Here is a 25,445-nt window from a genome sequence, read left to right as displayed (position 1 = left end):
GAAGGCAGGGAATGACTCTCAGCTCTATGAATTCAGTGCGCAGCATTTTAGAAAATCTGTGTGTTTCAAGAGGGAAAAAGGTCTCACAATTAAAATGAAAGAGCTCAGTAGGGGCTGAGATCAGTACATCCAATTCTCTTGACACTTACCAACTTCATCATCATCTATAACATCAGACATTCTCGAATGAAGCCCATGGTCTTGCACCGTATTAAACTCCCACCCACTCCCATCTTCTGTCATCTCTGAATTCGGGACCCAGCACTAGACCCAATGACAGTCAAGACTCAATACTCAGTGTCTGTCAGGATTTTAATTTATCATGATCACACTTTACCTCAGTCATTGCTCAAAGTAGAGCCTTCTTTAAAGACATTCTCAGCTCTACTAACTCTGAGCTCCCTCACAGCTGACTTTCTTTCCCTTCCTATATGCCCTCTAGGATCCCTACATTTACATAAGACTTTTAGGACTTCCTTTCCCTTCATAGTTTCTTCATATTATGAACATGGCTATCTCTAGGGCACTACTTCTTAAACAGCCTTTCCTTTGAATTTGACTGTGGCTCTAGAGGTGATGCTTTCTGGAAGTCTTGCTCCCAGGCTGGATTTTTCTCGATGGTCCTTAACTGTTAAAAATGGCTACTACTTTTTTTTTTAAATACATTTTTGTTATTTATTTATTTTTATTATTATTTTTTTTTTTCAGAGAGAGAGAGAGAGAATATGAGCAGGGGAGAGGCAGAGGGAGAGGGAGAAAGAGAATCTTAAGCAGGCTCCATACCCAGCACACAGCCTAATGTGGATCTCGATCTCAGGACCTGAGCCAAATTTAAGAGTTAGATGCTTAACTGACTGAGCCACCCAGGCACCCTGGCTGCTTCTTTGGACTTCATATTATATGAGTTTTCCATTTCCTCTTTTCAAAGTAGTACTCTCTGGACATTGGTATCAGCTAGGCTCAATACATATCTTATACTCCTCTAATTTTTTTGAGTGATATCATATTCATGTGGGGGTCCATCCAGAACCCTGGCCTCTTACTTTCTTGTCTTCACATTTCCATTGACCTCCTCCTCCATTCCCCTCAGCTTCTTCCATTGGGAATCCCTCTCCATCCTTCTCAGCCAGATGAGGGTGAGATGAGGTTTGGGAAATATACTTTTTGATACTATTTGACTTCAAAATATGTATTTGTATTATATGAAAAAAAACTCAAAACTTAAAGAATAAGATAGTAACTTCTAGAATAAGATAACGTAGAAATAATATAGGTACCATTAAAATACATATGATAGAAAGTATTGATTTATATTAATACTCAAAGTAAGAAAAAAAGATAAAACCAGAAGAGGAAAAAAAGAAATGGAACGAAATATAACTAGTTGCTGTTGATTAATAATGAGAAATTCTAGGGGAAATAAGATCAAGCAAAATTGTTTTGAGAACTCCTATATGAAAGCAGGTAGTATTTTTACATGAAATATATCTTTATTCAATTTACTCCTTGATATTCATGTTTTGGTGTCATTGCAGAAATAGAATATCATGGGAATGAGTTGCTCTGATTCATCAAGCTAAATGAAATGTTCATGAAAATTAAACATGTTACAGTATTTTTTTGCTTCTTTAATTGTTATGAGAACAGTCTATGAAAGATTCTATGACAGGAGATGGAATTGTCAGTTGTATGGCCAGTGTGTCAGTCTGTTTTGAGCACTATAGCAAAATACCAGTGACTGGGTAGTTTGTAAACCACAGACATTTATTTATCATAGTTTTGGAGGCTGGAGGTCGTCCAGGATCATGGCACCAGCATGGTAGAGTGTGGGCCCTCTTCTGGTTTGCTGACTTCTTAATGTGTCCTCATATGGTAGAAGGGGTTAGATGTTTCTCTGGGGCCTCTCTCATAAGGCAGTATCCCAATCTTGCCTATTTTCCTCCTTTTTATTTCTAGAAACTTACCAAGAAACCATAGAGCAATAGTTGTTGCAAGATCAATATTTTAAAAATCACTTGAAACAGTCTTGAAACCAATATTGCATTATATATTAACTAAAAATTAATTAATAATAGGTCAAAATTATTTCAAACATAAGTAATGTTAGATTTAAATAAAAAACATATAGTTAAATAGGTCTTTAGAAAGAAATGAATTGAGATCATTTTCGTATTTTATAATTTAACTTGAAATTCAGTAATGATTTTTACATATATAAATATTTTAGTATTGACATTATTTCAGTTGTATTTTCCATTCTTTTATACATTTATTTTTTTATGATTTTATATTTCTAATAAATTGTATAATTTATAAAATTTACAATTTGATGCTGAGGCATAGGAGCACATGTACCCCAATGTTCCTAGCAGCACTCTCCACAATAGCTAAAACATGGAAAGAGCCTAAGTGTCCATCAACAGATGAATGGATCAAGAAGATGTGGTTTATCTATACCATGGAATACTACATGGCAATGAGAAACAACGAAATCTGGCCATGTGTAGCAACATGGATGGACCTTGAGGGTGTTATGCTGAGCGAAATAAGTCAGGCAGAGAAGGACAAATATCATATGTTTGCACGTATAGGAGGATTAGGAGGAACTTGACGGAGGAACAAGGGGGAGAAGAAGGGGGGAAATGGTGGGGGAAAGGGAGAGAGGCAAACCATGAGAGACTCTTGAATGCTGACAAAAACTGAGGACTGATGGATGTGGGGGGGAGGGGGGGATGGGCATGGAGGAGGGCACTTTGGGGATGAGCACTGAGTGTTATGTAGAAACTAATTTGACAATAAACTATTTGAAAAAAAAAAAATTTACAATTTGATTTCCAAAGTTGGTATTTGGGGCTGCAGCTACTTCTAAATCCTGCATATACACTGTCACCCTGGTTCTTCAGTTTTTAATTGATGAACTCATAGGATGGAAATTACCAGTTAGAATTCAAAGGTTTAGGCCATTTCGATTTTCAAGTGAGCTATTTGTTAGAGACATCCATCTAAAAGATGGAGAATGTTAGGTAGGAGGAATAGTTAGCCTGTTTAATCTCAATAAATAGAATAATCTCCTATAAGACCTAGGACAGTATAGTCTCAGTCATTTTGCAAAAAGACTCTTATTTTTTCTTCTATTGAATCTTGAGATCCTCAGATGATCGGGGTCTGCGGGAATTCCTGGAAAGTTTTGATTGACTTTTTCCTTTACTTTTTAGGAAGTAATTTGTTGAGAGGAAATTTTTATAACACAGAGTTCACCATTTTTAAAGTAAACAACTAACTCAGTGATGTTTAGTGCCCTTACAGTATGGTGTAACCAATCCCTCTGTCCCTTTTCAAAACATTTCTATCATTGCAAAGCAAAACCCTTCACCTATTAAAGCAGTTTCTCCTCACCCCTCTTTCCACTAGTCACTGATGGCTACCAGTCTGCGTTCGATCTCTATGAGTCTATCCATTCTGGATATCTCATGTAAAAGGAAGTATTTCATATGTGACCATTTGGGTGTATTCTTTGAGAACAATGTTTTGGATTTTCATTTTTATTGTGGTAAAACACACGTAACATAAAATTTGCCATCCTAACACTTTTAAGTGTACACTTTAGTCATTTTAAATTATATCCACATTGTTGTGAAACAGATCTCCAGAATGTTTTCGTCTTGCAAACCTGAAACTCTATCCCGATTTAAAAACACCTTCCTTTTCCCTCCTTCTACCCCCAAACCCAGGCAACCACCCTTCTACTTTCTGCTTCTATAAAATTGACTGGTTTAGTTACCCCATAGAAGTGGAATCATACAATATTAGTCTTTTGGTGACTGGATTATTTCACTTAGCATAATATCCTCAAGTATCATTCATGTTGTAGCGCATGACAGGAATTCCTTCATTTTTAAGCCTGAATAGTATTTATACCAGACTTTGTTTATCCATTCATCTGTCTCTGGACATTTGTTTTGCTTCCGCCTCTCAGCTATTTTAAACAGTGCTATAATGAAGATGGGTTTGCAAATATCTCTATAAGACCCTGCTTTCAGATCTTTTAAATATATACCTAGAAGTGCATCTGTTGGATTAAATGGAGCTCTAGTTTTAATTTCTTGAGGAAACCCTATGCTGTTTTCCATATTTCTGACACCGTTTTATTCCCACCTGTACTGTGTAAGGGTTCCACTTTCTCCACATTCACACCAATACCTATTATTTTCTGGTTTTTTTTTTTTTTTTTTTAATCACAGCCATGATAGTGGGTATGAGATGGTATCTTATTGCAGTTTTGATTTGCATGCCTCCGATGATTAGTGACGTTGAGTATGTTTTCATATGCTTCTTGGCCATTTGTATATCATTTTGGGGGAAATACCTGCTCAAGTCCTTTGCTCTTTTTTCAAATCAGTTATGATCTTTTGTTAAGCTGTATTTCTTTATGTATTCTGGTTATTAAACCCTTATCAAATATATGTTTTCCAAACATTTTCTCCCATTTCATAGGTTGCCTTTTCACTCTGTTGATTATTTCCTTTGATCAACACGTATGTTTTTGTTTGATGTCCCATTTGCCTATTTTTGTTTCTGTTGCCTAGGCTTTGTTACAAAGTTTTCCCTTAGGTTTTCTTTTTCAAGTTTATAGTTTTAGGTTTTATGTTTAGGTTTTCAATCCATTTTGAGTTAATTTTTGTGTGTGGTAAAAGATAAGGATTTAAATTCTTTCTCCATTGAAAGGTCTTGGTGCCCTTGTAAGAAAATAATTGGCTGTAGATGTATGGGTTTGTTTCTGTATACTCTATTTCACTTGTCTACACGTTTATTCTTATGCCAGTATGACACTGTTTTGATTACTGTAGGTTAATAGTAAGTTTTGAAATTTAGAAGTATGTGTTCTTCACCTTTGTTATTTTTCCAGATTGTTTTTGCTATTTGGTGCCTTACTATTACTTATGAATTAATGATTGCCTATCCATTTTTGCAAAAATGGCCATTGGAATTCTGATGGGGATTGCCATGAATTGCAGATTGCTTTGTGTAGTACTGATAAATGAACAAAATTAAGTCTTCCAATCATTGAACATTGGATGTCTTTTCATTTGTCTAGAACTTCTTTAATTTCTTTCAATGATGTATTGTAGTTTTTATTGTACACGTTTGTCACAACTTGAAAAAAATTATTTCTAGGAATTTTATTCTTTTTATCTTATTTTAAATGAAAATGTTCACTTATCTTTCAGAGTTCATTGCTAGTGTGTAGAAACACTTGATTTTTGTTTGTTGACCTTGTAAATTGCAGTTTTCCTGAATTCATTTATTAGATCTAGCACTTTCTTTGTGCATTCTTTGTGATTTTCTCTATACGTGATCATTTCATCTATAATTACATATAATTTTAATCCTCCCTTTGCAATCCAAATGCAACCAAATCCCACCCTCTCTTTTGTTTGTCCTAATCGCTCTGGCTAGAACTTCCAGCACAGTATTCAGTGACATTGGTAAAAGAAGATATCCTTATGTTGTTCCTGATCTCAAGGTGAAGGCGTTCAGTATTTGACCTTAAAATATGATATTAGCTCTGGTTTTTTCTTAAGTGCCTCTTAATGTTTTGATGAAGTTCTCTTTCTGGTGTTCTAAGTGCTTGTATCATGAAAGGGTGTATGATTTTATCGCATGCTTTTTTTTCTGTATTAATTGGCATCACCATTTTTCTTCATGTATTTAGTGTGCAATGTATGTGTGTGTATGTGTGTGTATAACTTCATGAAGTTTTGTTTCCTCCTTTCACAGGGGCCACACTAATCCTTTCTGTACCATTCCAACTCCAGTATATGTGCTGCTGGAGTAAACACGTTCATTGATGGAGTTTTGTGTGTTGAACTACCTTTGCATTCTTGGGGTAAAGCCCACTTTGTTACGGTATAATAATGCTTGTAATATGCTGATACAACCCTTAAGAAAATACTAGCAAACTAAATCTGTCAGCGTGTTACAACCTTTGACTATTTTCCAAAGTTCTAACAAAGGTGGTGCTCTCACCTTTTACTTGTCTTTCAATGTTTCTGTGGAGGGATGGGCATTTGGAGTTGGCTTTACATTATTTGGCTCACATGATCCTCTCCTTTCTTTCTGTTGTGAGCCCTAAACATCAAGATGAATTCTTTTTTTTTTCTCTTTGATGCAAAGTTGTATTTCTGTCAAGGCTAGACCACAGACTCTTCATTTTAAAATGAGAGACTCGCTATATATAGTTGCCAAGATGTTATGAACCTTTTAAGCGTTCGTTCTTCTTCTGAGACTTACTAGCTGCTTATATTATTAGTCTCTTTTAGATTTTGAAGCCAGATGTATTAAAACCAGAGCTAAGGAATTAGCCTTAGCTTCTTCTCATTTCATTTGTTTTAAAAATTATGATGCACTACAATTCTTTCTGTTATATGAATATTGACAAATTGTACACAGGAATAGCAAATACAAAAATCAATATAGAAAACACTTGTATAACCTCCTGTAAATTTTTCTTTTACTTATTTGCAGTCAGCCTTTCCCCCAGCTCCAGTTCATGACAAAAAATGATCTCATTTGGTTTGTATAATTTTGCCTTTTCCACTTATATATCATATTAAATGAAATCATAGGATATATTGCCTTTTCAGTCTGCCTTCTCTTACTGAATAATGCATGTGATATTCATCCATATTATTATGTGTAACACTAATACGTTACATTTCATTGTGGAAAAGTATTCTTTTGTGTGGATTTACCTAAGTTTTATTGTCTATTCATGATTTGGAGAGAATTTGGTTTGTTTTCAGGGTTTAGTAATAATAAAGCCACTATACAATTTACATCCAGGTGTTCATTTCTCTTTGGTAAACACCTAGGATTAGGAATTGTGGGCCTTAAGTGCATATTAATTTTCTAAGAAAGTGGAAAACTGTTTTCCAAAATGACTATGAAATTGTGCATTCCTATCAACAATGTTTAGTATTTTAGGTGCTCACATCTTTATCAGCATTTGGCACTGTCATTTGTTTAAGCCATTGTGGTAGGTGTTCTCTCTTGTGAATCAATGTGCATTTCCCTACTGTGTTAAATGCCCTTTCTTGTGGCAGTGTGTCATATGTGTATTTTTTTTTCTCAGTTGCCTTTTCACACCTTTTACTTAGTTTTCATTAGGAAGTTTGCCTCTTATTGATCTTTGTGTGTTCTTTTATATATTTTGAATATAAGTAGGATTTTTTTTGTCCAAAATGTGTTTTTGACTTTAAAAAAATTTTTTTTGATGTTTTTTAAATTTCTGAGAGAAATAGCGTGAGCAGGGGAGGGTCAGAGAGAGAGGGAAATACGGAATCTGAAACAGGCTCCAGGCTCTGAGCTAGCTGTCAGCACAGAGCCCGATGCGGGGCTCAAACCCACGAACTGTGAGATCATGACCTGAGCCAAAGTCGGACGCTTAACTGACTGAGCCACCCAGGCGCCCCTGTGTTTTTGGCTTCTAATTTTATTTTTTAAGCATTATCTTTAACACAAAGGATGTTTTAGTTTTGATAAAGTACATTTAATTATATATTGTTGTAGATTATCTTTTGGTATTATATTTAAGGTATCTTTGCCTAACCAAGGATTAGAAAGGTTTTTCTCCTACATGGTTTATAGTTTTCGGTTTTATGTTTAAGTCTTTGGTCCATTTTGAATTAGTAGGAACTATTTTAAAATTTATGTTTATTTTCAAGATTTATTTTTGGGCTTATGAAAAATAAACCAAGTCTTACTTTGAAAAAAATGTAGTTACAACATCACATGATAATTTTCTTTATGAAAGTGTCCTTTTTATGCTCAACATCACCACTCATCATCATCAGGGAAATACAATCAAAATCATGATGAGATACCACCTCATGCCTGTCAGAATGGCTAAAATTAACAACACAAGAAACAACAGGTGTTTGCAAGGATGTGGAGAAAGAGAAACTCTCATGCACTGTTAGTGGAAATGCAAACTAGTACAGCTACTCTGGAGAACAGCATGGAGGTTCTGCAAAAACTAAAAATAGAACTATTCTACATTTCAGCAATTGCACTCTTAGGTATTTACCCAAAGCATACAAAAATACAGATTTAAAAGGGTACTTGCAGTCCATTGTTTATAGCAGCATTATCAACAATAGCCAAACTAGAGAGAGAGCCCAAATATCCGTGTCCATCAACTGATGAATGGATAAAGATGTACACACACACACACACACACACACTGGAATATTACTTAGCCATTCAAAATTAATGGAATCTTGCCATTTGCAATGACATGGGTGCGGCTAAAATGTATTATGCTAAGCAAAATAAGTCAGGCAGAGAAAGACACATGCCATATGATTTCACTTACATGTGGAATTTAAGAATCAAAATAGATGAACATAGGGAAGGAAGAAAAAAACAAGAGAGGGAACAAACCGTAGGAGACTCTCAACTATAGAGAACAAACTGAGGATTGCTGGAGGGGAGGTGGGTATTAAGGAGGGAACTTGTTATGATGAGCATTGGGTGTTACATGTTAAGTGATGAATCACTAAATTCTACTGAAACCAGTATTACACTGTATGTTAACTAACAAGAATTTAAATAAAAAATTGAAACAAAAAAAACTAAAATATTTGCAACCTAAAAAAAAGGAGTCTGTTTTTTTTTACTGCTGTTTTACGAAATCTGTAGAATCTCATTGTAGCTCCAGAACTTATTCATCTTGCAGAACTGAAACTTTGTTCCTTTATTTATTTTTTTTAAATGCTTTATTTATTTCTAGGAGAGAGAGAGAGAGACAGCGTGAGCAGGGGAGGGTCAGAGAGAGAGGGAGTCACAGACTAAAACAGGCTCCAGGCTCTGAGCTGGCAGTCAGCACAGAGCCCGACGCGGGGCTCGAACCCATGAACCGCGAGATCATGACCTAAGCGAAAGTTGGACGCTTAACCGACTAAGCCACCCAGGCGCCCCTAAACTTTGTTCCTTTAGACCAACATCTCCCCATATCTTTTTTCCTCTCAATAAGCCCCTAGTATACAGCATTCTATTTTCTGTTTCTGTGAGTTTGACTGTTTTTGATTCCACATATAAGTAAAATCATGTATTATTTGTCTTTCTGTGCTTGGTTTATATCACTTGGCATAATGTCCTTCAGGTTCATCCATATTATTGCAAATGGCAGGATTTCCTTGTATTTTCAAAGCTGAAAATCATCTCAGTATATGTATACACCACATTTTCTTTATCCATTCGTCCTTTGATGGATATTTAGATTATTTCTATGCCTTGACTGTTGTGAATAACGCTGCAGTGAACATAGGAGTGCAGGTATCTCCTCGAGATCCTGATTTCAGTTCTTTTGGATAAATACTCAGAAGTGAGATTGCTGAGTCATATGGTGGTTCTGGTAACAATTGTACTTCATAATGAAATTTACTAAGAGGGTCCTTAGTAAGTGTTCTCACAGTGAGGAGGGGGAGGTGAGAAAGGAAAACAATGTGAGATGCTGGCTATGCTAATTAGCTTGATTGTGGTGTTACTTCATTATATGTATATCAAATCATTGAGTTGTGTACTTTAAATATATACAATAAAAATTGTATCACAGAATTCTTATAGCAAAAATCATCACACGTGTAATGTATTTTTTGTCTGTTAGGTGGCAACGTATGACTTTTGCATTCAAGTTCAAATTAATTCCTTTGAGGCTTCAGAACTTTACACTAAAGGCTGTTTGTCAAAATCTCCTATGATTCCGAAGACAACACCACTTATTCGACCATGCTATGTTCAAGCTACTGGTATGTAATGTGAAACAGTTGTTGTGCATATACCAAATATTGATACTTGAGCCACTGAAAAGGAGATCTTTTTCAGGAAAAAATCATTGTCTAATTTTATCTTCCAAATTAGGTAAATTATTTTCATGAAAAATAAAATTTACCTACTTGACAAATAAAAATTAGTGTATCATCTTTATGGATAATTGTAAAATGTCAGAAATGCAGAAATGTCATCTGGTATGCAAATATTTAAAGCATACTATTATTAATATCTTGGCATTTTACTCTTATTATATGCTGTTATTATTTTTTTTGACGTAATTGTGATCTTCCTGCCTGTGTTCAGTTGAAATCTCTTCATTCTTTGCACCTCATTTACAGCATTTTTTAATTCATCGTGACTGTTTTTCATTTCTTTGATCTCTGCAGCAATAGATTCTCTCATGTCTTCTATGCTTTTTTCAAGCCCAGCAATTAATCTTGTGACTATCATTCTAAATTCTTTTTCACTAATATTGTTTATATCTGTTTTGAGCAATTCTTTAGCTGTCATTTCTTCCTGGAATTTCTTTTGAGGAGAATTCTTCTGTTTCATCATTTGGCTAGTTTTCTGTCCCTTATATGTTTTAAAAATTGTTAATGTGCCCTGCTCCTGCAAGCACTACTATATTAAAGAGGGGTCATACCCTGTCCAGGGCCTGGCCCTTCAGGAGGTGGAAATCTCTTTATTCTTATTAGAAACTTTCATTTAGGGGAGCCTGGGTGGCTCAGTCGTTGAGTGTGTGACTTGCACTCAGGTCATGATCTCATGGTCTGTGAGTTCCAGTGCTGTGTTGGGCTCTGTGCTGACAGCTTGGAGCCTGGAGTCAGCTTCAGATTCTGTGTCTCCCTCTCTCTCTGCCCCTCCCCTGCTCGTGCTCTGTTTCTCTTGCTCTCAAAAATAAAAATTAAACAAATTTAAAAAAAAAGAAACCTTTACTTAGATGTTATACACTCATTAATTGTATAAATTAACACTGGTAACTATTGTAGAATATTTCATTCTGTAAGTGTCTCTTATAGATTATATAAACATAATCTATAATTAGGTTGTTTTTAAAATTTTCTTATTCATATAAATACTGTAGTAGTGAATATTTTTATGTATAATACTTTTTTCCTGTTTAGATTTTTTTTAAAAGTGAGATTCTCTGAATTGGCTACATTCCTTCTAGAGTATATACATGTTAAATCTCTAGAGCATTTTGCAAAAGGGCTTTTGTAGAGTTTTGTTGTTTTAACCCTCCTTCACTGTAAATTCTAACCAGCATTAAATTAAAGAAATTGGGTCTTTTTCTTTGTTATTAAAAGTACATCATTTCAGTTTTCATTTCAATTTCTTTGATTACTCCTGAGGATTAAAATTTTCTGTCTTTGCTATTAACTATATATTTCGTATATATAATAACAGATATAAATATATCTGTTCATGAACTTTGCCTTTATCAGTGTGGTGATGTATTTGTCTGAGAGATGTCACTGATTTCCTTATTTATATTAATTTTTTCCATTTTTATGGTGAATTTTTCTGAGATTCATTGTTTGCCTTTAGTTTTGTTTTTCAGTAAATCTTTTAAAATAATTTTATAGTGAAATTTAGCTATCATTCCCTCTCTGATGTCTAACATTCTTTTAAAGATTAGATCATCTTCCGTATCTACAGAATTGGTATATGTGTGTAATTCTGGATTTTCCCCCCCTACTTTTAATGGTTTAAAATTTTTTCGACATTTTCTAAAAAAACAAAAACAATTTCTATACTTGGCTAATTTGTTTATTTTTAAGTTTGTTTATTTATTTTCAGAGAGAGTCAGGGAGGGAAAGAAAGAGAGGAATAGAGAGAGAATCTCAAGAAAGCTCCACGCTATTAGTGTGGAGCCCAGCACGGGCCTTGAACTCACAAACCATGACATCATGACCTCAGCTGAAACCAAGAGTCAGTGCTTAACTGACTGAGCCATTCTGGCTGCCTAGTACTTGCTTAATTTGTTTTAAAAAACATGTTGCTGTATTTCCAGAGAGGATTGGAATTTCACAGCAAACTTGATTATATCATATAACTTATCAACACCAAAGCTGACAGATGATTCAAATGATACAAGTATAATCAGGCAGAGATGTAACATTTCTTTCTGTAGAAGTTGGCATCTAATAGACACGGCTTCCAAATTGTCCTTTTCTCCCTCCCTAAGATGCCTTTTGCTTTTGAATTAACTTTTGAATGTCATTTATAGAAACCTTTGTCTCCCAGGAAGCCATTTTTTGTTTGGGGATTCCCATTTTTATGATCTTAATAGTTATGATGGGAAATGTCTGAGGTATTCTCATTTGCCTCATAAATCCATAAATTGCAGATATGTTTGATTGGTCATTTGGACAGATAATGTATGTCAAAAGTTTTCTTTGAAATAGTCCACAAGTCAACTTCAATTTTTAAAGATGTTTATTTTGATAGAGAGTGCATGTGCATATGTGAGAGCAGGAGAGGGGCAGAGAGAGAGAGGGAGATGGAGAATCCCAAGCAGGCTCCACGTTCTCAGCACAGTGCCTGACGTGGGGCTTGATCTCATAAACTGTGAGATCATGATCAAAAGTCAGGTGCTTAACCCACTTGAGCCACCCAAGCATCCTGGGTCAATTCTGTTTGCAAGGAGGCTTGGTCAAGTCCATTATTCTCTAGCTGTCCCCTCAATAGAAGGATGATGCCTTAGTAGGGGACTCATAAGCTTGCAGTTGTCTCTTTATTCCCAAATTATATACATCCCTTTTAAAATTAAAATAGTGCTAACCCAGAATTGTAATCCATCATCTCTTTCTCAAGGCTTATCCTGCACCCCAGATGCAGTGACTTTTTTCATTAATTATCTAATGAAAACACTTATTTAATGACAAGCATTTTCATTCACTTGAAACTCTAATTCTTCTTAAACATTTTGTAATGTAATTATAGTTTAAATTACAATGAAAATTTTTGTCAGAGATTTAATTGTTAATGACAGTATATCGTTCATTGTTAAGCCAAGTAGTGTATCTGCATAGTTATTTACATTCTTTCAACTTTTTGTTTATCCCTGGAGTTATTAATTGCTCAGTTGTCCTTAAATATTTGACGAAATCCTCCCATGCCACCAAGCTCTGTATTATGCTTGTCTGGACACTGTTCCGCTTAGTAGTCTACCCTGTCAGATAATGTGTCATAGCTGCTCATTCTCTGAAAGCAACCCTACTGGAGCACAACAGCCTCCTGCTCCCACATGGACTGCGTGCTTTCTTTGCTTGTGATAGAACTCTTGTGTAACATTTCCTTTCACTGTAGTTGTGATGATTTTCTTTTTTCTGTCTTGACTCTCCTGTTTTTTCAATCCATTGCCTTCCTGATTCTTGGGTTACTTCACGGTTGAGGTAGATTGTATCTTCCAGGAGGTTCTAAAGAAAGAGGGTAAGGGAGCTAATTTTTGAGAATTTCCATGTCTGAAAATGTTCTTGTTTTTCCTCTCGCACTTGAATTTGGTTTAGTATGAAATTCTAGATTGAAAATAATTTTCCCTCAAAAATTGGAGGGTATTATCATTACCTTTTAATTTCCACTGTTGCATTTAGAAGTCTGATGACATTCTTCTTCCCCAGCCAGTACATAGAACCTAATGTTCCCCATTAGAAGCTTATAAGAATCTGCTTTTCAATCCCTGGTATTCCGTTATTTCACACTGATGACTTTACTCTGAACCCTTTGTCTTAAGTTCTTGTGTACCTTTTCAATCTGGAAATTCATGTCTTCCAGTTCTATAACGTTTTCATAAATTATTTCCTTGAAAAGTTCCTTCCCCCCATTTTCTGTATTTCTTTCATTGAGACTTCTTTCGTTTTATTTTGTACTTCTTGGATTATGTTATAAATATGTTAATTAAATTAAGTATTCTCTCCTATTATCCTTTTCCTTATCTTTTTGTTGTACTTCCAGGGTATTTTTCTGACTTTATTATGTCTTAAGAAATTATTTTGGCAATTTTAAACTAACAAGTGTTACCTTTTTTCTGATTATTTCTTTACTTACAGACTTTTGAAAAATAAAAACACCTTTTATCTCTACTTGTATTATGATTTCTTTGAAATTTTCTTCTTTTGACTATACATTGTCTCAATTTTTGCTGAACTATTTCTCCTTCATGTTGAAGACCTTCTTAAATGCATATTAATATTTTGCTATTCTCTCATGAACATTAGTCAGTTTCACAGTGCTGGCTACATTACCAACTATTATATCATTGCCTGACAGTCTGGATCCCAGTGAATATTTAAGGTGATCAAAGTGTTAGTCTGTAAGTCTTTAATCTTGAGAAGTTCAATTTTTCCAGAAAATGTTTCTTCAAGGTAAAAGGATAATAAGGATAATATATCAACAACAGTTTGCATGTAAATTTGATAACCAGATGAAATGGAGTAGTTCCTTGAAAGACACAACCTGCCAATACTCACACAAGAAGAAATAGACAATCTGGATAGGCCTCACACTATTAAAGAAATTGAATCAATAATTAATAGCCTTCAAAAACAGAAAGCAGCAGGCCCAGATGGGTTCATTGGTGGACTCTATCAAACATTTAGAGATGAAATCATACCAGTTCTCTATAATTAATTCTCTAAATCTCTTTCAGAGGATAGAAACAGAAAGAATACTTTTTTTTAACTCATTTTGAGGTTATTTTTGCCCTAATGCCAAATGAGACACACACATTACAACAATAGAAAACAAGAGACTAATATCTCTCATTAGCATAGATACAAAAATCCTTAATAAAATATTAGGAAATCAAATCTACAATGTATGAAAAGAATTATGCACCATGACCAAGTGAGATTTATCTCATGTATGCAAAATTGACTCTCATTCAGAAATTAGTCAATGCATTCCATCATGTCAGCAGAATAAAGAAAATATCACATGATCATATCAGTAGATACAGGGGGGGAAAAAAAGCATTAAATAAAATCTACTACCCTTTCATGCAAACAGCTTAATGAATGAGGACTGGGGCAGAACTTTCTCAACTTGATAAAAAAAATCTACAAACACCCTAAAGCTATCATCATTTTTAATGATGAGAAATGCAAAGCTTTCTCAGATTAGAAACCAGGTGAGGATGTCCTTTCTCATTCTTTCAACATTGTACTAGAAGTCCTAGCTAATGCAATAGAACATGGAAAAGAATCAAAAGATACACATGTAGAAAATATAAAAGAAAAGGGGCACCTGGGTGGCTCAGTCGGTTAAGTGTCCAGCTTCAACTCAGGTCATGATCTCACAGTCTGTGAGTTCAAGCCCCATATCGGGCTCAGTGCTGACAGCTCAGAGCCTGGAGCCTGCTTCAGATTCTGTATCTCCCTCCCTCTCTGTCCCTCCCTTGCTCGTGCTCTGTCTCTTTCTCTCAAAAATAAACAAACATTTAAAAACATTTAAAATAATCGATTAAGAAAGACACTTCTAGAACTAATAACTTAATGTAGCAAAGTTGCAGGTTACAAGTTTAATATACAAAAACAATTGCTTTCTTATATACAATCAATGAGCAAATGGAATTTGAGATTAAATACAAAGTAATATTTACATTAGCATCCAACAAAAACTAAATACTTAGGTATAAATATAATGAAATATTTATAATATCTATACAAGGAAAGATATCAAATGAAATTTATCTGATGAAAGATATCAAAGAATTAAATAAATGGAGTGATATTCCATGTTCATTCATAGGAAGTCTCAGTATTGTTAAGATGACAGTTCTTACCAACTTGATCCAGTGATTCAATGCAATCTTAATAAAAATCCCAGCAAGTTATTTTGTGGGTATTGCCATGTTGATTAAAAGTTTATATGGATAGGGGCGCCTGGGTGGCTCAGTCGGTTGAGTGCCCGGCTTCGGCTCAGGTCATGATCTCACAGTTTGTGGGTTTGAGCCCCGCGTCGGGCTCTGTGCTGACAGCTAGCTCAGAGCCTGAAGCCTGTTTCACATTCTGTGTCTCCCTCTCTCTCTGACCCTCCCCTTCTCATGCTCTGTCTCTCTCTGTCTCAAAAATAAAGTATAAAATTAAAAAAAAACACACACACAAGAAAACCAAAAAGTTTATATGGATAGAGAGAGGACCCACAGTCCCCAACACACTACTGAAGGGGATGAACAAAATTGGGGAATGGACACCGTCCAACTTTCAGATTTTCTCCAAAGGTGTAGTAACCATGAGACTTTGGTATTGGCAAAAATATAGACAAATAGATTAGTGGAAAGGAAAAGAGAGCTGGCAAATAGACTCACATAAATGTAGTCAACTGATGTTTGACATAGTAGAGGCTCAGAAAGGATTGTCTATTCAAAAAATGGTGCTGAACAACTAGACATCACAAGGAAAAATTGAGTCTAGATACAGACCTTATATCCTTCACCAAAGTTAACTCAAATGGATCACAGGCCTAAATGTAAAATACAAAATTTAAAAACTTTTAGTAGATAACAAAAGAAAAAATCTATATGACCTTGAGTTTGGCAGTGACATTTTAGATATAACAACAGAGGCAAAATCTGTGAAAGAAGAATTGGCAAGGTGGATATCATTAAAATTAAAAATTTCTACTCTTCAAAAGACACTGTCAAGAGACCAAAAAGACATATTTGCAGAAGTCATGTTTCTTTTTACTTCTGTACTTCTTCATTGGTCAAACTCTATTATAGAGATCATTTTAACTATGTTTACATTATTCTCAGCTTAATATTTAGTATATTTTATACTCTTCTTGTCTCCAGGGTAATTTTTCTATTATAATTATCATTAAAATACAAAATTGGAGTTCTATAGATGTGGTTAAACATGATATTCTGTAAATATTTTGAAGTGTGATATTGTTTTCTGTCTGGGTACATAAAACTCAAAACATGTTTTTATTGTTTCATGTTGAGAAGTATAGTAATAATTAACTATGAGCTAATATCTCTTAATATTTTATGAATATATTTACTTTCTTCTCATAGTATTACAAGCACCATTGAGATTATCCAGCACTGATTTTATATTTGCAATACCATTGCATACTTTGGATCCTAATAACAAAGTTACAAAAACTCAGGTATGTATACAGAATTGAGGCAATTTATAACTTTTCTTTTTTATTATGGTTTTTAGTTTATTGAGTTGATTGTTCTGAAGCATTTGTTGTAAGAACACTTCATTTTTGGAGAACTTACACACACACACACACATATATATAGTATTTCTCAGAATTATGAAAGTATACAAATACATATAAAGGCATTTTTATATATGCTTGTATTTAATGACTATTCAAAATATTTAGTTTTTAAAGAATCTTTTCTTTTTATATTTTTTTAAGTTTTATTTATTTATTTTGAGAGAGAGAGAGAAACAATGTGAGTCGGGGAGGGGTAGAGAGAGAGGGAGAAAGAATCCCAAGCAGGCTCCACACACAGCACAGAGTCGGATGCGGGGCTCAAACTCACCGAAACATGAGATAATGACCTGAGCCGAAACTGAGAGGAGGATGCTTAACTGACTGAACCACCAGGCACCCCACAAAATATTTTAAATATAATTAAATCAACCGTCTCTCCTTATATAAATTGAAAGTATGATTAAATTAATGTGAAGTATGTTCCATATAGGTAAGGAAATGTGGTGAAAGGTAATAATAAAAATTGGAAAAGTCCAGGTATATAATAAGTGACTTTTATGACAATATACTTTTTTCTTACTAGATATCTCTCCATCTCTTCTAATAATGAATCCATCTAGAAAGAAAATAGAGTAACATGCATCAGAAGGAAGCTCATGTATACATAGTAGAAATTTGTATTTGTAGTGCCCCTTTATTATCTTATATATTGCTTTTCCTATAATTAATTTTGAACCTCTGTAGCTTTGAGGGAAAATTATATGGAAAATATTTAACATTTCATGCATCAAATAGTAGCAGAGAGCTATATGAAATTATAGTTAGAAAACAATAAAGGATCTCTTCTGAAATTAAAATGTGACTGTTTCAAGTATAAAATATCAGTACAACTTCTATCTAATGTAGCTTCAAGGGTGCAAAAGACTTTGCATGTGGGATTAGAAAGGAAGTTTTAGTGAACTGAATTAGATTGAATTCCAAAGGAAAAGCAGTCCCTCCATAAATGTGATTTTATTTTATATCATTGAAATTTTATTCAATTGGCATAATAAAAAATGATCTAGACCAGAGCCTCTGTCTTGAGTGGCAAAGTAGTCATTTTGGCCCCACAGAGAAGGAAATGTGACTCTAATTCATTGCTTGGATTTGCCGTGAATGATATTTACAGTCATAATAAAATATATAATACAGAGAAGTCTTACTATGTGTGTGGGGCAGAATTCAAATATGATCATCTATAGTGTATTACATGTAAAATGACAAGTTGTGACATGTACAATGTGTATGTGAAGTTTAAGATAACAGAAGGGTTGGGAACGGTAGAAGAAAGGAGTAAAACTAATTTTACTTAGTGGGTAATTAAAGGGAATTGTCCAAAGTTTACAGAAGAACTAGAGATATAAATATATTACTTAAAGTTACCAGGTTACTAATGGAAGAATTTAAATAACTTAAATATCCACAGTTGGGAGGTGGAAAGGGGAGTGGAGATAGTATCTGTGACCTGAATCCTCATCTTTACTAGTGGACACTCAAGAGACAATATCTGGGTCTGATAAATCATGACATAGCCAAGTGATAGAGTAATGGCCCCCAAAGTTATCCAGTTCCAATCCCTAGAACTTGTGAGTACCCTATCTTCTTTTGCAGAAGGTACTTTGCTGATGTGTAATGTGATTGATAGTAAAGACCTTGAGCAAGGGAGATTATCTTAGATCATCTATGTGGTCCCAGTTGAATCACTTGAATCATGCCAGTGGTTAAAACCAGAAAAGCTTTCCTGACTGTACTCGGAAGAAAATGTGATGACAGAAGAAAGGTAGAGAAATATGTTGTTGGTGGATGTGAAGATAATGGGAGGAAGCCACCAGCCACAGAATGTGTTTGCCTTCTAGAAACTGGGTATGGCAAGCAAATAGCCTTCCCTAGAGCCCTCCAGAAAGGATCCATAGCTCCTTCACCTTGATCTTAGTCCAGTGATACACCTGTTGAACTTCTAACCTACAAGACTGTAATTTAATTTGTGTGGCTTTAAACTACTAAGTTTGCGGTCATTTGTTATGGCAGCAGTGAAAAGAAACCTCAAGGAAGCCATATCAACATCATATTTAGAATAAAGATATAACTATCAGAGAAAATCCAAATCAGAATTAGCTAAAATTGGTTGCTTCAGGGAAACAGAGCTGTTGATAAGGAGTTGAGTGGGACAGCTGTTTTTTTTTAAGCATTTAAAAACTATTTGTGTAACCTACTTACATATATCATTTTGATAAATTTATTTTTAAAAATAACAGTGCTATACATACTAAACAATGTTTCTTTATAGATGACTGTATCAGCTCTATTGGAAATTGGATAGTATTTTAGAGATCTGCTATTTCCTCATTTCAGAATGAGAAAAATGAGGCATTCAAATAACTAGTACAGTTTCATGGCCACCTTCTGTTTTAAAAGATGTTTCTTTCTTTATAAGATGCAAATTTTAGAACGAAATAGATATTTAAGTACTGAGAGACATTGGGAATAAAACTGCCTATTTTTTATCCTAAATATTTTAAATCAATCATACTTTAGAAAGAAAGGAAGTATTGTTATTTTGTTGTGGTGCCAACTACATGGATCATTGTATACTTCTCAAATTTTGAAGAGTGAAGTTATATAAAATACCTAGTTGAAAGTTTTACTGTAATAATATGTTGCACAAGTCATGCACATAGCTCCCAGATTTACCACAACCTTACAAAGATAGTGCAGAGAGTTTATATATATTCTTCATACAACTTGCCCTAATGTTAACACCTTATACAACCATAGAACATTTTTCAAAACTAAGAAATTAACACTAGTACAGAATTATTACTTAGACAACAGACTCTATTTGGATATTACCAGTTTCTCCTTAATGTCTCATGGTCCAACCTAGAGTCCCATATTGCATTTAGTTTCCTCTGATCTGTGGCAGGCTCTCAGTCTTGCTAATTTTTTATGACCTTGTCAATTTTAAAGAATACTTGTTTGGTATTTTTTCAGAATATTCTTTAATTTTGGCTTGTCTGATTCTTTCCACCTCTCTCGACTCCATTTTTAGTTTTCATGGGTTTCAGGGAAGAGTGTAACAGAGCTGAAATGTCTTCTTTTGTCACACCATGTGCAGGGCATACATGATACTGTGTATGGCTTCCTACTGGTGATAAATGTCAGGAGACTTGGAAAAAAAGTGGGACAAACTAATTTTCTTTTTTCACACATTACATTTTGGAAGTGAGTCATCAGTTTCAGCACACACTCAATGAGTTGGTGGTCAAGCTCCACTTTTTGGAGGCGGTCATTTACATATATTATTGGGAATTTTTCTGTAAGAAATATTATTTCCTCCCTCCTTTTATTTATTTATTTTATTACTTAATTTATCAAAGTGACCTCAAAAATATTTACTTTATACTTTCAGTTATAATCTAATATCACATTATTTATTTTATTATTAAAATTGTTCCAGCTCTAACCGTTAGGAATTCTTTTAGGCTTGTCCTTTAACATACTTCCATCATTATGATTTTTAAGCATTCTCTTACTTTCTGGCACTACAAAATGGTCCAGGCTTATCTTTTATTTTGCTTGTTGTAGCTCTAGAATCAACATTTTCTTCAAGAAACCCTAAAACCATTTATGGAAGAATGGTATTTAGAAATCAAGATCTGTGCACTAGGTGTGCCAGCTGCTACTGTGATGTCACATGTTCTAAATCTCTTTGGCAAATAGAATCAGGCAATATTTTTGTGTGTACTAGTGAATACACACATATATAATTTGTCTATCATTCTTTTTTTTTAAATTATGTTTTAATGTTTATTAGTTTGAGAGAGAGAAACAGAACACAAGCTAGGGAGGAGCAGAGAGACAGGCATAGAATATGAAACAGGCTCCAGGCTCCGAGCTGTCAGCACAGAGCCTGACGCGGGGCTTGTACCAATGGACCACGAGATCATGACCTGAGCCAAAGTGGGATGCTGAACTGGCTGAGCCACCCAGGCACCCCTGTCTGTCTATCATTCTATCTCTAGCATGCATCCATCTATCTAGTTATCTATTTAAACATGAGTTCAAACTGATATCTCTAACTCTAATCTAGCACCACAAGATTTATTCCAGTCTTTCTTCCTTGCTCATTTTTAACTCCTTTCTCTGACCATGAAAAATTTGGCTTTCTCATTTATATTTTATTTCCTTATTTTTTACCTGTATAAAGCACAGGTAAAAGTGTATAGTTTTACTAGTATGCTAGTAAAGAAGTTTCAAAATTTTTAACCTGTATCTAGAATTGCTAACATATTTGCCAACTAGAGTACAGTGTTAATAAAGAGTACCTTTTTGTCTTTAGCTCTATAGTTCCCAGTCACAACACAGATTTGCAGGACCGTGGGGGAGGAGAAGGGGAAAAATAGTTAGGGAGAGGGAGGGAGGCAAACCATGAGAGACTCTTGAATACTGAGAACAAACTGAGGGTTGATAGGTATGGGGAGAGGGGAAGGGGGGTGATGGGTATGGAGGAGGGCACTTGTTGGGATGAACACTAGGTGTTATATGGAAACCAACTTGACAATAAACTATTTAAGAACAAAACACAGTTTTGCAGTTACTTTGACCTTTCCTCCTCAGCCTCCGCTAACTTCAGTGAGATTATTTCATACATTTGTAATAGAGTTTGTTGTCATCTACAATGCATCCTGGGGTTCCCGGTATCTTGGTTGTTTGTTTTTAAGTTACATACATGTAAGTTCACTCTTAGTAGTATACAATTCTTTGAGTTTGAAAATATGTAGAATAATTTACCACTTCAGTACATGACAGAACAGTTTTACTACACTAAAAATCCTCAGTGTAACCCCTTTGCAGTCAGCTACTCCTCTTTCCACCAGCACTTGGCCAACCACTGGTTCTTTTTTTCCATCCAATTTTGCATTCCCAGAATGAGAGGTAATTTAATTAAATACAATGTAGCCATTCAGGTCTGGCATCTTTCACTTAGCAAAATATATTTAATATTTATTTATGTTTTTGTGCAAATTAATACTTCATTTATTTTATCCCTGAATTTTATTTCATTGTATGGAATGTTTATCCATTCATATTTGAAGGAAATCTTGGTGTTTTTTTCCCTCTATTGGTTAGAGATGAAGAAAGCTATTAGAAACATGAATATACAGGTTTTGGGGCGCCCAGGTGGCTCAGTTGGTTAAGCATCCAACTTCGACTCAGGTCATGATCCCACAGTTCGTGGGTTCGAGCCCCACGTGGGGCTCTGTGCTGACAGCTCAGAGCCTGGAGCCTTTTTCAGATTCTGTGTCTCCCTCTCTCTCTGACCCTCCCCTGCTCATGTTGTCTCTCTCCAAAATAAATAAAACATTAAAAAAACATTAACATATAGATTTTTATGTGAACATAAATTTTCACTTAAGTAAATACTTAGGAGTAGGATTCCTGGGTCATATGGTATTTTATGCTTAATGTTAGAAGAAACTGCCAAACTGTCTTCCTACGGGGCTGTACCATTTTACAGTCTCACAATCATGACTGAAGGTTGTTACTCTGCATCCTTGCTAATTAGCATAGCTCTTTTAACATTTTTATTTTACCCCGGTCTCTATCCTTTGTGTAGTTTTCATAGGTGTTAATATGCTATGAACATATTTGCACATCCCTTTGTTTGCCTAACATCACTTTTAAAACAATCTATCTGTGAATTCCACTTTTAATTGTTTGACTTTGTACATAGATAGGCTCTTCACCTTGGCATGGTAAAACCAGCTAAATTTTCCATTGCATATTATAATTTTTATAAATGTCTCCTTTTATTTTTTTTATTTTGTGTTTATAACCAGGATCTTGTCTTATATAATACTTCAAAACAAGATGTGAAATGGATGTTGGATATTAGTAATACTGGCAAACTTTTCAAAGATGGCACATTCAAGATTAGTGTGCTGGGTGGGGTTCTGCAATCACATAAAGAATTTAAAGTTACCATAAGTTTCTGTCCAAGTAAGTACTTTTTGCCTATATTTGCTATTGATGTTTCACTTTACCCCTCACATATTATTTATTTTTATCATGTACACAATAGTTTAGGTTATTTTTTATGTGTTCTTGAAACAGTTTTAAGAAGTTTCTTACTAGACTTCTTTCATAAACAGCCTCAATATGGCCCCCAATGATCCTCACCTCTTGGTATTCATGGCCTTGTATAGTCCCCTCCCACATGAAATAGGACTGATAGATCACCCAGAAGATATTATGGATATGATGCTGTGTGATTTCCAAGATGAGGTCAGAAAAGGCATGGCCACCATCTAGCTTTCATGCTTGGATTGCCTGCTCTGGGGGAAGCTGGCCAGCATGTCTGTTTATCTCTCTGTCCACTTCATTACTGGTGTTCTTTATTACAACAACTTTATTGTACCTTTTTATAATTGGTGTCACAAATTTTCTGTCATTACAAATCTGTTACACTAATTCTTGGCAGTTCTTACACAGTAACTTTTCCAAATGAACTATAGGCTAATTTCTTCCTGTTTCTAGAAAAGGGCCTATAATGGAGTTTTTTCCCCCTCAAAAAATAGCATGTTTTTCTAGTAAAGTTTATTTTGTAGGCCTCATTATTCGGAATGATATTTTTAAATTAATCTTTTAAATTAGCTATTACTATATAAAAGTATATTTATAGTTTATATGGCACCTGGCTCCCATAACTGAACTTCTCTAGGTAGATCTGGAAGTTTTTCAGAGATTATTCTGCATTGTTTTCTAAGTAAATAGTTTTATCATCTAAAAGCATGTAACTAATGAATTTTTCTCTTCATTTGCAATATCTCCTCTTCTACCTAATTCTCCTCCTAAATCCATTAATCCAGTGTTATTACATTACAATTACATTACATTTATATTGCAATTGCATTAGAATTGTTACTATAGTCTGTCTGAGTCTCTTACTATGGTGGCAGTTTGTTAAAACGTTTTTGATTCTAGTAGTTTTGCTTTGTATATTTGGATGTTATTACAATTTTGTCTTCTATATCTTTTATAAATAAGCATATGCATTTAAAGTAATGTTCTTTTTTCTACTAAATGCCATTTGCTTGAATGTTGTTTTATGTGCTATATTGCCATTTTGTCTTTTGTCAGCCTTTGGTTGATATATCATTTTATTTTCAGTCTGTGTCTTTTTAAATTTAAGACTAGTGTTGTAAAACAAAGGATTTTGCTTCTCTTCTTGAGCAAGACTGAAATGTGATTTTTAGGAAGGGAATTTGACTTGTTCATATTTTCTGTTGTAATATTTATTCATTTCCAAGCAGTTTCATTTTATATTTTGTTTATATTATTTTTCAGAAATTTCATGTATTTTTCCAAATTTTGTTTTATATGCTATACATCTTATTCTCTTTTATATGTCATCTTTAGACTGTTGAAAACACCTATGTGGACATATATTTTCCTGTCAGTTCCAAGTTGGAACAGTATCAGTGACCTTGCCCACAGACAAAGTTATATATGAATTTATTTCTTACTCTGACTCTGCTGAAATGTTTTGGGTTTTTATTTGCAGTTAGTGTGTTTTGTAATTATCATTCCATTCCTCCCCTTGCTTGATAAGTGGGCTGGAGTCTTCTCCACCTCTGAGGTATTGAGGTAGCAGGAGGCAAGACTGTAGCAGATCGAAGCCATTGGTTTGAATGAGACTGTAAAAGGCTCTTCAGGATCAAACAGCTGGATGGAGAATGGAATCTTGGGGAGTTGGAGTTGAGTGATAAGGGCCTTTTGAGTTGGAACCAGAGTAGCATATGGTTGATCTTTTGGTCACCCTCATTTATTTCCTCCTAGTACAATTTTTATTTTTCCTGGCTCACATTGCACAGAATACAGTCTTCATAACTTTTCCTTAGTAGTTCTTTCCAAATCAAGTATGCATTTATTTTCTGGGTTTCTCAGTTGTTTTTACTATTCATTAAAATGGGGAAACTACTGGAATCTTCAAGAAAAAGATGCCTTCTATTTTGCCTTACATTCTTACATTTTTAATTAGATACTATAGAGGTACAGTTCACATTCATATGTGATTATTTTTGAAAGTATGGTTTTTTTAAAGTGTGATTCTTACACCATAAAATATACTTTTTAAAAATGTACAGTGTAGTGGTTTTTAGGATAGTCATAGCTGAGCAGCCATCCTCACAGCCTAATTTTAGAACATACTCATTGCCTGCAAAGGAGACCCTATACCTCATCTCTCCCTCCACTCAGCCACTGCTGACCACTATTAGCAGTCTCTACAAATATGATTACTATGGATATTTCATATAAATAGAATCCTGTAATATGTGTCCTGTTGTGGTTGGCTTCTTTCACGTTGCATAATAATTTCATGGTTCGTCCAT

General features: G+C 34.5%; 1 protein-coding gene and 1 non-coding gene across 2 annotated transcripts in view; one reads left to right on the top strand and one right to left on the bottom strand.

Annotated features, from left to right (window-relative positions):
* Positions 1-25,445, top strand: part of CFAP47 (cilia and flagella associated protein 47) — a 500,885-nt gene that overhangs the window by 87,104 nt on the left and 388,336 nt on the right. The window contains exons 22-24 of the mRNA XM_039256279.1: positions 9,668-9,809; positions 16,856-16,950; positions 22,893-23,052. Coding sequence (XP_039112210.1) covers positions 9,668-9,809; positions 16,856-16,950; positions 22,893-23,052 — 397 coding nt within the window. The remainder of the gene's footprint in view (positions 1-9,667; positions 9,810-16,855; positions 16,951-22,892; positions 23,053-25,445) is intronic.
* LOC120248427 lies at positions 5,734-5,840 on the bottom strand. Its single transcript, XR_005532572.1, has one exon. It is a non-coding gene; the product is annotated as a U6 spliceosomal RNA (small nuclear RNA).

This window comes from Hyaena hyaena, unplaced genomic scaffold, assembly GCF_003009895.1.
Source record: "Hyaena hyaena isolate Hyena2069 unplaced genomic scaffold, ASM300989v1 scaffold_12, whole genome shotgun sequence".
Classification (NCBI taxonomy): domain Eukaryota; kingdom Metazoa; phylum Chordata; class Mammalia; order Carnivora; family Hyaenidae; genus Hyaena; species Hyaena hyaena.
The sequence above is the reverse complement of the archived record's forward strand: the minus strand, read 5'-3'. Positions and strand labels throughout refer to the sequence as shown.